Source organism: Portunus trituberculatus, chromosome 50, assembly GCF_017591435.1.
Source record: "Portunus trituberculatus isolate SZX2019 chromosome 50, ASM1759143v1, whole genome shotgun sequence".
NCBI classification, from domain to species: domain Eukaryota; kingdom Metazoa; phylum Arthropoda; class Malacostraca; order Decapoda; family Portunidae; genus Portunus; species Portunus trituberculatus.
This window is the reverse complement of record NC_059304.1, coordinates 27403902-27417630: the sequence shown is the minus strand read 5'-3', so window position 1 is coordinate 27417630 and position 13729 is coordinate 27403902. Positions and strand designations below refer to the sequence as shown.

General features: G+C 43.7%; 2 protein-coding genes across 2 annotated transcripts; both read right to left on the bottom strand.

Moving 5' to 3' along the window:
* Positions 1-5231: 5231 nt before the first annotated feature.
* LOC123499937 lies at positions 5232-5774 on the bottom strand. The gene has a single exon (XM_045248469.1). The coding sequence runs from the start codon at positions 5772-5774 to the stop codon at positions 5232-5234; it is 543 nt and encodes a 180-aa protein (XP_045104404.1).
* Positions 5775-8141: 2367 nt separating this feature from the next.
* Positions 8142-10508, bottom strand: LOC123499936. Its single transcript, XM_045248467.1, has 2 exons — positions 10379-10508; positions 8142-8965 (listed from the first exon to the last, which is right to left on the bottom strand). Exons 1-2 carry the CDS (start codon positions 10506-10508, stop codon positions 8142-8144), a joined length of 954 nt encoding a protein of 317 aa, XP_045104402.1.
* Between the last annotated feature and the right edge of the window lie 3221 nt (positions 10509-13729).

The window sequence follows — 13729 nt, the reverse complement described above, 5'->3', positions numbered from 1 at the left end:
TATATCTAGCTTTCCTCCTCCTCTTCCTCTTCCTCCTTCTCTCTTGTGTATCACTTTCTCACTCGCTCCCCCGGGACCCTCCTAAAATATATTTTCTTTTCCTCCAATCTTTCATTTTTCTTTTCTCTTGCCTTGGCCACCAGTTCACTTTGTCTCTTTCTTTCATCCTCATTTCTATTCTTTCTTATATAATTATAATGTCCTTACACCCCTCTTTCTCTCTCAATTTTCGATGTTCTGTACAGTATCTTCTATTCCCTTTTGAGTACAGGTAGCTCTCGATTTACGCGATAGATGCGTTCCAAGAGGTATCACGTATATCAAAATTCGCGTAAAACAAACATGTAATTCTCATAAGAAACAATAGATAATAGGGGGGATGCGAGATGTGGTCCAAAAAAATTCGTACAAAATACTCTATTTATTTGGCTAAATTAAAATGTTTTTATTATTTACCATTCTAAATACTAGAAGTATATTTAAAGTAAAGGGAAAAGCAAGAAATATTAAGAGAAATAAAAAAAATAATAAGAGAAAACAACAAAACAAAGAATGCATAAACAAAAACACTCACTGCGTCACTGCCTTCACCGCTCACACCACAGTCAGTCAATCTTCCTCTGAGCTTTACCATTTTATAAAAAATCCACTTATCAAAAATAACCTCACATACAGAAGAAGATGAAGGACATTTTGGGGCCATCTTGGTGAATTGTAGACAGATTGAAGAGATTCCATCTGTACTTCGTGCTGGCAGACTGCAAATGAAGCACAAGAAGAGCGGGAGCTGGATCCAAGATTCTTTAACAATGTCAGAGCAACCTGCTACCGCGAAATGGCATCCATGAACGCTTGGAGGGACGGTAACGAGGTTGCTCTCAGGTTGCTGTCTTATATATGCATTTATGTCCACAAAACATTTCTATTAACTTTTTACAAACCCTGCCCCAAGAAGTGATTGTTTTGTAATGCATAAAATGAAATCTTACATGGAATACCAAAAGATAAAGCAGAGATGAGATCGGCCACAGACGAGGCGGAGACTCACGGAAACTCGGCCGCTTCTTCTTCTTGTGACCCTTTTAGCTTGCGTGTTGCTTTCATCACGATATTTTATGTTTCCACTCCTCTATTGCCTGCTATAATGGATATCATATCTTAGTATTCATATACGCTCATGCCATGAGGATAACCTCGACTCCGTGGCACTGAGTGATAGTGAATTACTAATGAAATACCGCGGTATTTCATTAGTAATTCACTATCACTCAGTGCCACGGAGTCGAGGTTATCCTCATGGCATGAGCGTATATGAATACTAAGATATGATATCCATTATAGCAGGCAATAGAGGAGTGGAAACATAAAATATCGTGATGAAAGCAACACGCAAGCTAAAAGGGTCACAAGAAGAAGAAGCGGCCTAGTCGCCGCGTCAGTCTCGTTTGTAGTCAATCTCATCTCTGCTTTATTTTTGGTATTCCATGTAAGATTTCACTTTATGCATTACAAAACAATCCTTTTTGGGGGGCAAGGTTTGTAAAAAGCTAATAGAAATGTTGTTTTGTGAACATAAATGCATATGTAAGACAGTAACACCACCTCAAGAGGTGGTGTTCCCAGCAACCTGAGAGCAACCTCATAGCAACCTCGTTACCGTCCCTCCAAGTGTTCATGGATGCCATTTCGTGGCAGGAGGTTGCTCTGACGTTGTTAAAGTTTCTTGGATCCAGTTCCTGGCAGCCAATGAGCACTTTTAGGCGGGCTACCAACCTCCACCCGCCAACAGCAACGAATCTTTGTGGATGCTATTTTACGAAGGTTGGTATGTGAGCAGGAGGTTGCTAAGGAGGTTGTCTGTACCAACATAGACAACAACCTGCTTCTTGGATCCGGCCCCGGAGCTCCCACTTATCAGCCAGCTGCAGAACTCTCTGGCGCACAGTTTGAAATTGCATCTGGCGCTCAGTTTGAAAATGCGGTTGGGCCAAATCGCGTATAAGCAAACCGATCACGCAAATTAAATAAAAATATTTTTTTCGGTCGCGTTATAACAAAAACACGTAAATCAAACACGCGTAAATCGAGAGTTACCTGTACTTAGAGGACTTTCATTGGCCTAATGACTCTTCTGTATAGACCCATTCTATGAATTTCCTCCATTTCCTCCTCCAGGTTCTGTCTTTCCTTATCTCTTAAATTTCTAAGTAAGTCCTTAACTGATTTCAACTCTTAATTTTTTTCCTTTTTGGTCTATTTTCCTTCAAGCCGTAGATCAAAACACTCCTCTTCTCTGCGATTTCTCTTACCAGTAGTTCTTTCTGTTTGAGTACCCTAACCACCTTCTTTGCCATATCCTCTTCCTTCTTCTTCAATTGTTTCTGAATTACTTCCCTGAAACTGACTTTGTCTTCCTCATCTTTTTTTCTTCCATGCTGTCACTTCCTTTTCAACCACTTCCTGGATCCTTTCGTCTTCTTATTCACTGGTTCCTTTATGTTTTTATTCTCCTTCTCCACTTTACCAGTCCTTTATTCAGCAGTTTCTCATATTGGGCCACTTTCTTTTTTAATTCCTCATTTTTCCTTACTAGTATTTTTTCGTTATCTTCTAGCCTTCTTACTCTCTCCTTCAACTCCCTCTAAAGTTTTTTATCTTCTGAATCATCCTCTTTCAAACCTTTAACTTCTCTTTCAAAATTTTCATGTTTTGTCTCAATGGATTGTCGTATTTGTCAGTCGGAAGTCACCAAACAGACTTACAGTCACCCCCTCTCCTTCATCCTCAAACACGAATAATTCATCTCGTTCCACGTACCTACTAGATGGCGTGCTCGGTACTGTTTCTTTCTCATTATCAGACATTCTTCAACCTCAATTTGAAGACAGAACCACACAGTTCCTGCCCCAGGACCCCATGCAACTCAAACGGTAAATCCTTTTCTTTGTGTCAATCAGCTGATCTGCAGCGCGTGGGGCCGGGAGCGGTAACATACGCATCCTCACTTTGCGCTGTCTCGTGTAATTCCCCATTACGGAGCGAGTGTAGTGGTTAGCACGCTCGACTCACAATCGAGAGGGTCCGGGTTCGAGTCCCAGAAAGTGGCGAGGCAAATTGGCAAGCCTCTTAATGTGTAGCCCCTGTTCACCTAGCAGTAAATAGGTACGGGGTGTAACTTGAGGGTTTGTGGCCTCGCTTTTCCGGTGTGTGGAGTGTGTGTTGTAGTCTCAGTGCTACCCGAAGATCGGTCTATGAGCTCTGAGCTCACTCCGTAATGGTAAAGATTGGCTGTGTGACCAGCAAGCGACCGTGGTGAATTACACAGGATTTTACAGAACCAAATAGGACATTGCATTGCCAAGGATTGCAGGAAATCATAGTGCACAAAGAGAATATTAGAAGATTATTAGATAATTTGGATGTCAGAAAAGCAATGGGCCAAATGGTGTATCAGGCTGGGTGCTTAAAGAATGTAAAGAGCAACTGTTGGATCCATTTTGGGAAATGGTCACAAGTTCATTAAAATAAGGGAGAGTTCCACTAGAATGGAAGAGAGCCAACGTAATACCATTATTTAAAGGAGGAAAGGCAACTGAGCCATTAAATTACAGACCGGTGTCACTTACAAGTGTTATGGGGAAGTTGTGTGAAATAGTTATCAAAGAAAAATGGGTTAAACATCTGAAAGAAGAACAAGTCATATTACCCGGGAGGACTGTTTGCTGTTACAGGAAGATATAATCAAAATCTACGGGTGGAGTAAGAAGTGAAAATTGGAGTTCAATGCCAAGAAATGTCACGTAATGGAACTAGGAACGAGTAAGAGAAAACCGGTATGCAATTATCTGATGGGAAAAAAACAAATAATGAAGACTAAAGAGAAAAAAAGATCTGGGAGTGATTATACAGGAAAATCTGAACCCTGAAAAACACATAAGTAAGATATTTGGATTAGCATATAAAAGGTTTATTAATATTAGAGTGGTATTTCAATTCCTGGACAAAGATATGATGAAAAAAATTATCACATGCATGATACGTCCAAAGCTGGAATATGCAGCAGTGGTGTGGTATCTGAGCTCTAAAAAAGATATCAGAAGATTAGAATGGATTCAGAATATTGTTACAAAGATGGTGCTGGAACTAAAGGACCTAATACATGAGCAGTTAAAGGAAATGGGACTGCCAACCTTACAAGATAAAAGAGAACGAGAAGATCTAACAACAATGTACAGGTAACTCGATTTACGCGTGTTTGATTTATGCGTTTTTGTTATAACGCGACCGAAAAAATATCATAATTAATTTAATTTGCCCAATCGGTTTGCTTATACGCGATTTGGCCCAACTGCATTTTCAAACTGAGCGCCAGACACAATTTCAAACTGCACGCCAGAGAGTTCCGCAGCTGGCCGATAAGCGGGAGCTCTGGTGTCGGATCCAAGAAGCAGGTTGTTGTCTATGTTGGTACAGACAACCTCCATAGCAGCCTCCTGCTCACATACCAACCTTCGTAAAATAGCATCCACAAAGATTCATTGCTGTTGGCGGGTGGAGGTTGGTAGCCCGCCTAAAAGTGCTCATTGGTTGTCAGGAGCTGGATCTAAGAATCTTTAACAACGTCAGAGCAACCTCTTGCCGCGAAATGGCATCCATGAACACTTGGAGGGACGGTAACGAGGTTGCTATGAGGTTACTCTCAGGTTGCTGGTAACACCACCTCTCCAGGTGGTGGTGTTGGCTAGGCTAGGGTGATCTTCACTAATACAATGGTCAGATCGGATTATTTTTATTGTTTCAAAACAATCAAGTCTACATTTTATATTTCGTGATGAAATGAGTGACATGATTGATATGCTGAGGTGTTCTTGTATCATGTATGTGCTTGTGAGTCGTCAGTGTAGAAAGCAATGAAGTATAAGAAAGTGCATGTGTGTACAGCGTATATGAGTGAATGTAGTACTGTAATATATATATATATATATATATATATATATATATATATATATATATATATATATATATATATATATATATATATATATATATATATATATATATATATATATATATATATATATATATATATATATATATATATATAGTATCAGAGGAAGAAAACGAGTTTATCATAGTCTGTCTTAGAAGTATTTAGAGAGTGAGCACACATAACAGAACATGGAGTGGAGATGAGATGCATGACTGAGATGATCACTACAGCAACCCCCTCCCTAGCTTCGAGACGGTAGGGAGAAGCGGACTCGTCGTGTGCAGGCCTTGGACTCGTCAGTAGTGGTGGCAGCGAGGACGGCTGTAGTGTCAGGCTCCAGGATATAGACAAGTATTATCCTGTCTATGGAGACAGCCTCAGTGGAGCCTTTCCTGTCCACGGTGACGGTCTTCCGCGTGCGGCGCAGGACACGGTTGGAGACTTGGTATGGCTGCGTGAAAGGAGGGTGCACAGCATCCACGCGGATGAAGACATGTGTGCAGTCGGCCAGGTCCTGGCTTACGAAGGTTCTCCCCGGCGAAGAGCGAGGTGGCACGGGCTGGAGGTGGCTCATGGCACTTTTCAAGCTGGGGGAAACGAAGTATTGGGCGCTGCCTAGAGGAGAGGCAGGAGTGGGCACCATTATTTTGCCTGAAAGACGGAGAGTAGTGCCATAAACCAGCTCAGCTGGCGAGTGCTGGAGGTCTTCTTTCAGGGAGGACCTGATGCCGAGGAAAACGAGAGAAAGAGCCAGGGACCAGTATTCTCGTTGTGCAGAGGCCATGAGGGAGGACTTCAATTGACGGTGGAATCGCTCCACGATGCCGTTGCCCTGGGGATGGTAGCTTGAAGTCCTGTGGCGGTGTATGCCAAGGAGAGCCTTGACCTTGTTCCTTGAGCTACGGTGTCCGTGGTAATATCAGACAGGGGCGTGGCCTCAGCCCAGCGTGTGAAGCGATCCACGCAGGTGAGGATATAACGATGGCCAGCTGAGGGAGGTAGAGGACCGACGCGGTCGATGTGCAGGTGGTCAAATCTGCCAGTGGGATGCGGAAAGGTACCAGGCAGCGAACGAGTGTGGCGGACGACCTTTGAGACTTGACACTGCGTGCAGGTGCGGGCCCAGACACGGATGTCCTTATTCATACCCTCCCAGATGAAGCGAGAAGTCACGAGGCGTTGTGAGACGCGGATGCCAGGGTGGGAGAGATCGTGGAGCTGACGGAAGGCTACGTAGCGGTGTCGCTGGGGTAGGTAGGGACGAATGGCGAAACGGAGTCGCCATGTCTTGTGCGGAGGTTTTTCCAGGGCGGCGGCGGGCTGAACGGAGTCAAGAGGAGGCGGCGGAGTCAAGGGGAGAAGAGGAGGAGCAGGCGGCAACACTGCGGGAGAGTGCGTCTGCGGGAGTATCGATGCAGTGTATGTCGGTCTTGTACTGAGCAACATAATCTATGTGGCGAAGTTGGCATGGAGAGCAGGAAGCCTGGTCTTTCAGGAACGCAATGGTGGGAGGCTTGTGGTCGATGTATATGTGGAAGCGACGGCCCTCAAGGAAGTACTGGAACCGCTTGATAGCCTTGCAAATGGCGAGAAGTTTGCTGTCGTAGGCACTGTAGTTACATTCTGCCTTGGTGAACTTCTGTGAGGAGAACGTGATGGGCTTCCATGTACCGTTGACGAACTGTTGGAGAACAGCGCCTGAACCGGTATCGCTCGCGTCGCAGGCGAGGGAGATTTCTGCATTCGTAGTGGGGATGGACAGTGCGGCTGCGTCGGCGAGAGCCTGTTTGGCTGCGAGGAACGCAACGGTAGTGTCGGTAGTCCAAGTGAGAGAAACAGACTGGCCACACTTGGCGGGCTTGATCATGGTGTGTAAAGGCTGCAGCAGGAGCGAGCAGTGTGGGATGAAGCGGTGGTAGTAATTAACCATGCCCAGGAACTGCTTGAGCTGGCGCTGGTTAGTCGGCTTCGGAAACTGCTGTATAGCGTAACACTTCGAGGAGAGTGGAGTGATGCCTGCTGGAGAGACGGTGTGCCTGAAAAAGGTGAGTGAGGAGACACCAAACTCAGACTTGTCTGCGTTGATCTGGACGTCTTAGTCGCGCAAGCGTGTGAAAACTTGCTGGAGATGCTGGTGGTGTGAGGTTGTGTCTGGGCTCGCGATGAGTACGTCGTCTATGTAGGCGAAGCAGAAGGGCAAGCCACGGAGTACTTCATCGATGAAGCGCTGAAATGTCTGGACTGAGTTGCGTAACCCTAACGGCATCCTAACGTACTCAAACAGACCAAAGGGTGTGATAAGAGCCGTCTTCGGTACGTCGTCAGGGTGCACAGGAATCTGGTGGAAGGCTTTGATGAGGTCGAGTGCGGGAGAAGACTGAAGAACCAGCGAGCTGTGAGGAGAACTCTTGAATGTGGGGCACTGGGTATCTGTCTTTCTTGGTGCGTGAGTTAAGAGCACGGTAGTCTGCACAAGACCTGATGTCACCATTCTTCTTCTCTACGATGTGAAGAGCAGATGAACAGTTGCTGTTGCTGAGCCTGATGATACCTTGATGCATCAGAGACTCGAACTCGACCTTGGCTTGACGGTAGCGTTCAGAAGCTAAACAACGGGCCTTGGCATGAACTGGAGGTCCTGTAGTCTCGATGTGACGCGTGACGTGGTGCTTGATAGGTAATTCCGCTGAGTAGGGCTGCGTCAGCGTGGGGAACGACCTGAGAAGCGTAGCAAACTGGTGGTCCTTCTGGATGACGGTGAGATGTGTGCTGTCACCTCATGCTGGTTGAGCAGGGGAGGAGATGGAGGTGAGTGGGCCGATGAGCCTCCGTCCTTTTACATCCACGAGAAGGTTGTAGTGTGCTAACAGGTCCGCACCGATGATGGCTTGAGAAACTTCCCCAGCGTAGAAAGTCCAATCAAAGGAGCGGCGGAGATCGAGATTGACAAGCACTTTACGTCGCGAGTAAACAGGAATCTTGGTTCCGTTGGCGACGTAGAGGTGCAGGATGGAAGGAAGATCTCGTTGCGGCGCCTTGGCGGGGAGAATACTGACATCTGCGCCAGTATCGATGAGGAAGCTTATGCCAGAGCGGTAGTCACATACGCGTAGCAGCAGAGAAGATTGTTGTTGGAGAGCAGAGTGCTGCATCACTGCTCGCCTTTGGAGTTTGACGACTTGGTGCAGGGAGCGGTGCACTTGAGAGCTTTCTTGCCAAACTTCTGGTGATACCAGCACAACTCAGGACTGCTGGAGCGGGAACGGTGCTGGCGGCGGCGAAGACTGACCGACCGAGAACGTGGGCGGTCTCGAAGCTGCTGCTTGAGCTGAGCAACTTCAGTACTGAGCTGAGAAACGAGCTCGGTTAGGTAAGTCATCTGGCTGCTGTGAGATGAGCCAGACGAGACGGCAGAGACTGAAGAGGCTTGTGAGGGCGGTAAGATAGCCATGTAGTCGTCTGCCAGCGTAGCAATGGCGTCGGGGTGCAGGTTGTCTTTGACGCTGAATAGGCTGCGTTGTATGGCGGGGGGAAGCCGCTGGTAGAACAGCTGTTTGAAGAGCTCAGCATCAAAGGAGTGGTACTTGTCACCAAGTAGCTGCTTCATGCGGTGCAGGAGTTGAGAAGGCTTCTCATCATCTAATTCTTCCATGGAGAGGAGTTCGCGGAGGTGAGTGGCGACGGAAGATTGCAGGCTCTTGGGTACGGCGGTCTTCATTTCTTCATAGGGCTTGTCAGCAGTGGCAGCAGTAGAAATTACGGCAGAGACTTGCGGGAGCACGTCAAAAGGCAGTTGAGTCACAGCGTGGTTGAACTTGGTGAGACAGCTGGTGTTTTTTGATGCCTTGAAGCTGCAATCTAATAGGGAGAACCAGAGAGAAGGGTCCTGAGAGCAGAAAGGTGGAGCTCGGAAAGCGATCGCCGTAGCAGTGATGCCGTCTGAGGAAGCCATGATGAAGACTGTCTTGACAAGCACTAGAACCACAGGAGCTGGGAAGACTTGGCATGCCAAGAGAGCGGCAGGGACGCAGCAACGTTCATTACTAATGAAATACCATGGCATTTCATTAGTAATTCACTATCACTCAGTGCCACGGAGTCGAGGTTATCTTCATGGCATGAGCGTATATGAATATTAAGATATGATATCCATTATAGCAGGCAATAGAGGAGTGGAAACATAAATATCGTGGTGAAAGACAACATGCAAGCTGAAAGGGTCACAAGAAGAAGAAGAAGCGGCCGAGTCGCCGCAAATCTACGCCTCGTCTGTGGGCGAGTCTCATTTGCTTTATTTTTTGGGTATTCCATGTAAGATTTCACTTTAAGCATTACAAAACAATCCTTTCTTGGGTGCAAGGTTTGTATAAAAGCTAATAGAAATGTTGTTTTGTGAACATAAATACATATATAAGACAGTAACACCGCCTCGAGAGGTGGTGTTACCAACAACCTAAGAGCAACCTGATAGCAACCTCGTTACCGTCCCTCCAAGCGTTCATGGATGCCATTTCACGGCTGAAGGTTGCTCTGACGTTGTTAAAGAATCTTGGATCCAGCTCCCGCTCTTCTCGTGCCTCATGTGCGGTATGCCAGCACTGAGTACCGACGGAATCTCTTCAGTCTGCCTATAATTCACCAAGATGGCCCCAAAACGTCCTTCATCATCTTCTGTATGTGGGGTTATTTTTGATAAGTGGATTTTTGATAAAGTGGTAAAGCTCAGAGGAAGAGTGACTGACTGGTGTGAGCGGTGAAGGCAGTGAAGCAGTGAGTGTTTTGTTTATGCATTCTTTGTTTTGTTGTTTCTCTTATAAATTTTTTTCTCTTATTATTTCTTGCTTTTCTCTTTACTTTAAATATACTTCTATTATTTAGATTGGTAAATGATAAAAACATGTTAATTTAGCCAAATAAACAGAGTATTTTGTACGATTTTTTTTTTTTTTTTGGACCACATCTCGCATCCCCTATTATCTATTGTTTCTTATGAGAATTACACGTTTGTTTTACGCGAATTTTGATATACGCGATGCCTCTTGGAACGCATCTATCGCGTAAATCGAGAGTTACCTGTACAAGATAGTCGATGTCACTGAAAAGATAGACAAGGAAGACCTGGTGCTGGTGACAGAAGAAGATAGAAGAACAAGATGATATGCAAAGAAGATTAGAAAAAGGCAGTGTGCGAAAGATATTGGAAAATACAGTTTTCCACATAGAACGGTGTAAAAGTGGAATGCATTGAGTGATGAAGTTGTTACAGCACATAATGTGCATAACTTTATAGAAAAATTAGATAAATGGAGTCATGGAGACAGGACACTATGAGCTCCGCTCGAATCCTGTACAATAGAAATAGGTAAATACAACTAGGTAAATACACACCGTGAAAGTCCAGCGTACCGAAGCCATCCTCGTCCACCTCCGCAATAATGCCATCCAAGTCTTCCTCCGTCTGCCTATTGTCTAGTTCCCTCAGTATCTCCCTCAGTGTGTACAAAAGCTTTCTGATCATTGCCGTTGCCTTTGTACTCTTTAACTTAACTCTAAAAAGGTGCCTCAGCATGGCTCTGTTCCTTTTTAAAGTGCACCACATCACCTGCGTTGCTACGTTTTCAATCACCTAACCAGTCAGTGAATAAGGTTTTTCCCATAGTTCTCTGCAAGTATTCTTTGAGTGTCCATTAATTACCCAACTCTCCCTAGAAATCCTATACTTCTCCTTTGTGTTTCTCTTGCCATGTTCTCCTCTTCTTTTATTATTTTTTCCCCTCATAGTTTACTTACACCTTCACACTCATCCACCCTCATCCTCTCAAATCCCCAAGAACCAAAGAACCCTTACAACATGGGTAGCCTTTGTTCATACTCATAGTTACACATTATTTCTTTTCCTCATGTTGTTTTCCTCTTCCTCTTTTCTCCCTTATGGTTTGTGCACTTTCTTCCTCATTCCCATCCATTCTTGTCCATCTCCAATTCGCCCCTCCCCAAGAGCTCCCTGCACCACGCACCTCCCTTGTCATAGATGCGAAAGGCCTCATGCAGCTTCTCCTTCAGTGGCTCCTCGTCCTCTTCTATTAGGAACTTAGCTGCTAACTGTACAAACTCCTCAAACTCCAGCTCTCTGGAGCGTGAAGGAGGAAATAAGGTAATAGAGACGTATGGTGAGCAGAAATATTTGAGGAATATAGTTATAAGAGCTTTAAATAATTACATTGTTAAGGAACTGATGTGGAAGTTATTTGGAATTAAAGCTTAACTGAAAGAGCTTAAAATCACAAAAACAGATCAACATGGACACATATTGTATGCTGATCATTTCATTCGGCGATCAATAGAAGAGAAAAGAAAAACTATCAAAATAACGTAATGTTTTATCCCCTCACCATCTACTTCCATCTCTGCAATGACTTCCTGTAGATTTTTCTCTGAGATCTTGGTGCCCATCATTCTCAGGATGGTTCCCACTGTCTCTGGTGATGGCGCCCTTGTTTTCCATGTCAAAAGAGTCAAAAGGTTTACGGAGCACTGCATAGAAGTGGGGAACACTGCGTTAGGTAAGATTTTAGGTCCTTCTCCTGAAGCACTTTGCTCTCCTAAGACAATTATTTTTAAAAGACGCAGTGATCATCCTAGTTTACAAAACTGTTCCTCATTCTAATATTATAGAAATCTTGTTAATTTTCTCATGAATATATTAAACATCATTAAAACCTGTGTGACCTCAACTAGAGCCCTTTGAAAACAGAAGTACAGCATAGGAGCGTTTCAAAATATGGCCAAAGCTGATTTAACACTTTTCTTTTTTTAGACATTTCCTGCTGTACAGACACTTGCAAACATTATGCATACTTGCTACAAATGGCTAAATCTAATCTTATAATTGCCCTTTTATTTTTTGTTGGTTCTTCTCAAGACTTTATTGCTGTTAGTGCTGTGAATTGTTAAATAGAGTATACCTGTAAAAATAAACTGTATTTAATAAAACTATCTAGACCCACCCACATTCATCTACTCTCCAGACGGATGGCGACGCTCAAAGACATGCATTTAGAATGAGTACAATATTTATGAACACTTATATTGTGTATATACATACCAATGATCTGCTCAGCTTTAACGGAATCCTGCAAGACATTTTGATGTAAACAAAGCACAGACTGACTGCATATGAGACTGACTGGAGGTGATGTTTCAAGTTAATTAGGAGTGAGATTATATAGACAAATCATAAAGACACATTTGCAAATAAATTATGTTAGGAACACAAAAAAACGGATTGGTGTTATGAATACAAAGTAATATGCTGTTGAATGAATAGAATAAAGCAAATCAGAATGAAATAATAAAGGAAGAATAAAATAAGATAATAGGAAACATAATAGTAGCTCTAAGAATAATTAGCAATAAATCAGTTAAATAGTGAGGCTTAAATGACTTGCCATGAAATAAAATGAAATAATGCAAGTATGAATTCATATTGTCCCCATGTATCATTTATTTTTCTTCTTGCTAGACACACCTCAGTATATGGTGTATGTGTACCTACTTAGCGCACGTGCTTCCCCTGATTTGCTTCGCTCCATGTATCTCTCTCCCCCTCTTCTCTCCTGTGCTTCATCATAATCTTCCTTTCCCTATCCTCCCCACCCCATTTCTTTCTCATCTTTCCGTACCATTTTCTCTCTCTCTCTCTCTCTCTCTCTCTCTCTCTCTCTCTCTCCACAGTTTTATCACGTGTAACCTTAGATTTTCTTACTGAATCATCCTCCATTTCCTTCTCCAAAGTTTTAAAGTGAAAGTATTGTTTATTAATTACTCGTAGTACTCGTTTTGGGGAAGAGGAGGAGGAGCAGGAAATGATTAGATGCAAATAATAACAAACCTATTGATCTTAATGGGTCTGTATGTGGAGAATTGTAAGGAGGAGGAGGAAAAAGAGGAAGAGGAAGAGACATTACTACTCTTTTATCTCACTCGCACACAAGAATAACGCACCTCATTCCTCCTTCAAAACTCTTCCACTCTCTTCCTCCTTCCTTTCCTCCCTACCTCCCACTTTCCTTTCCCCTATCCTCTCTTTCCTCTCCACCACCACGGTTACACTCCAACTTTAGTCTTAAAACATACACACACAAGCACACATACGTAATGTACATTACTACTACTCGTGCTACTACTACTATTTGTTTCATTATATTACTTTTCATTATTGCTACTTTATATAGGTATACTCGTTTTCCATCATCATCATCACCACCACCACCACCACCACCACCACCACCACTGCTACTACTACTACTACTACTACTACTACTACTACTTTCATTATTTTTTTTTACTATTACTTCTTTATATGCTCGTTTTCCACCACCACCACCACCACCACCACCACTACTACTACTACTACTACTACTACTACTACTGCTACTACTACTACTACTACGGTACTACTTCTGCTACGTACTACTACTACTACTACTACTACTACTACTACTACTACTACTACTACTACTACTACTACTACTGCTGCTGCTGCTGCTGCTGCTGCTGCTGCTGCTGTTGGTTTTGATTCTTATTCTGAACAAATTAATACGTATTATATATATGTAGTACGTACATACATACATACATACATACATACACAAATAGTGTAGGTATATATTTTTTTTTCCCGTCACGTGCAGTGCCCGTTTTTTAAAGATCACAACCACCACTACCATTGTCATCACC

Bases quoted from the DNA above. Each gene is read 5' to 3' on its own strand.
- LOC123499936 (XM_045248467.1), bottom strand. From the start codon at position 10,508: ATGATCAGAAAGCTTTTGTACACACTGAGGGAGATACTGAGGGAACTA. The intron at 8,966-10,378 runs GTGTGTATTTAC...CTGTGGTTCTAG, and splicing joins CGGTACGCTGGACTTTCACG to TGCTTGTCAAGACAGTCTTC.
- LOC123499937 (XM_045248469.1), bottom strand. From the start codon at position 5,774: ATGGCCTCTGCACAACGAGAATACTGGTCCCTGGCTCTTTCTCTCGTT.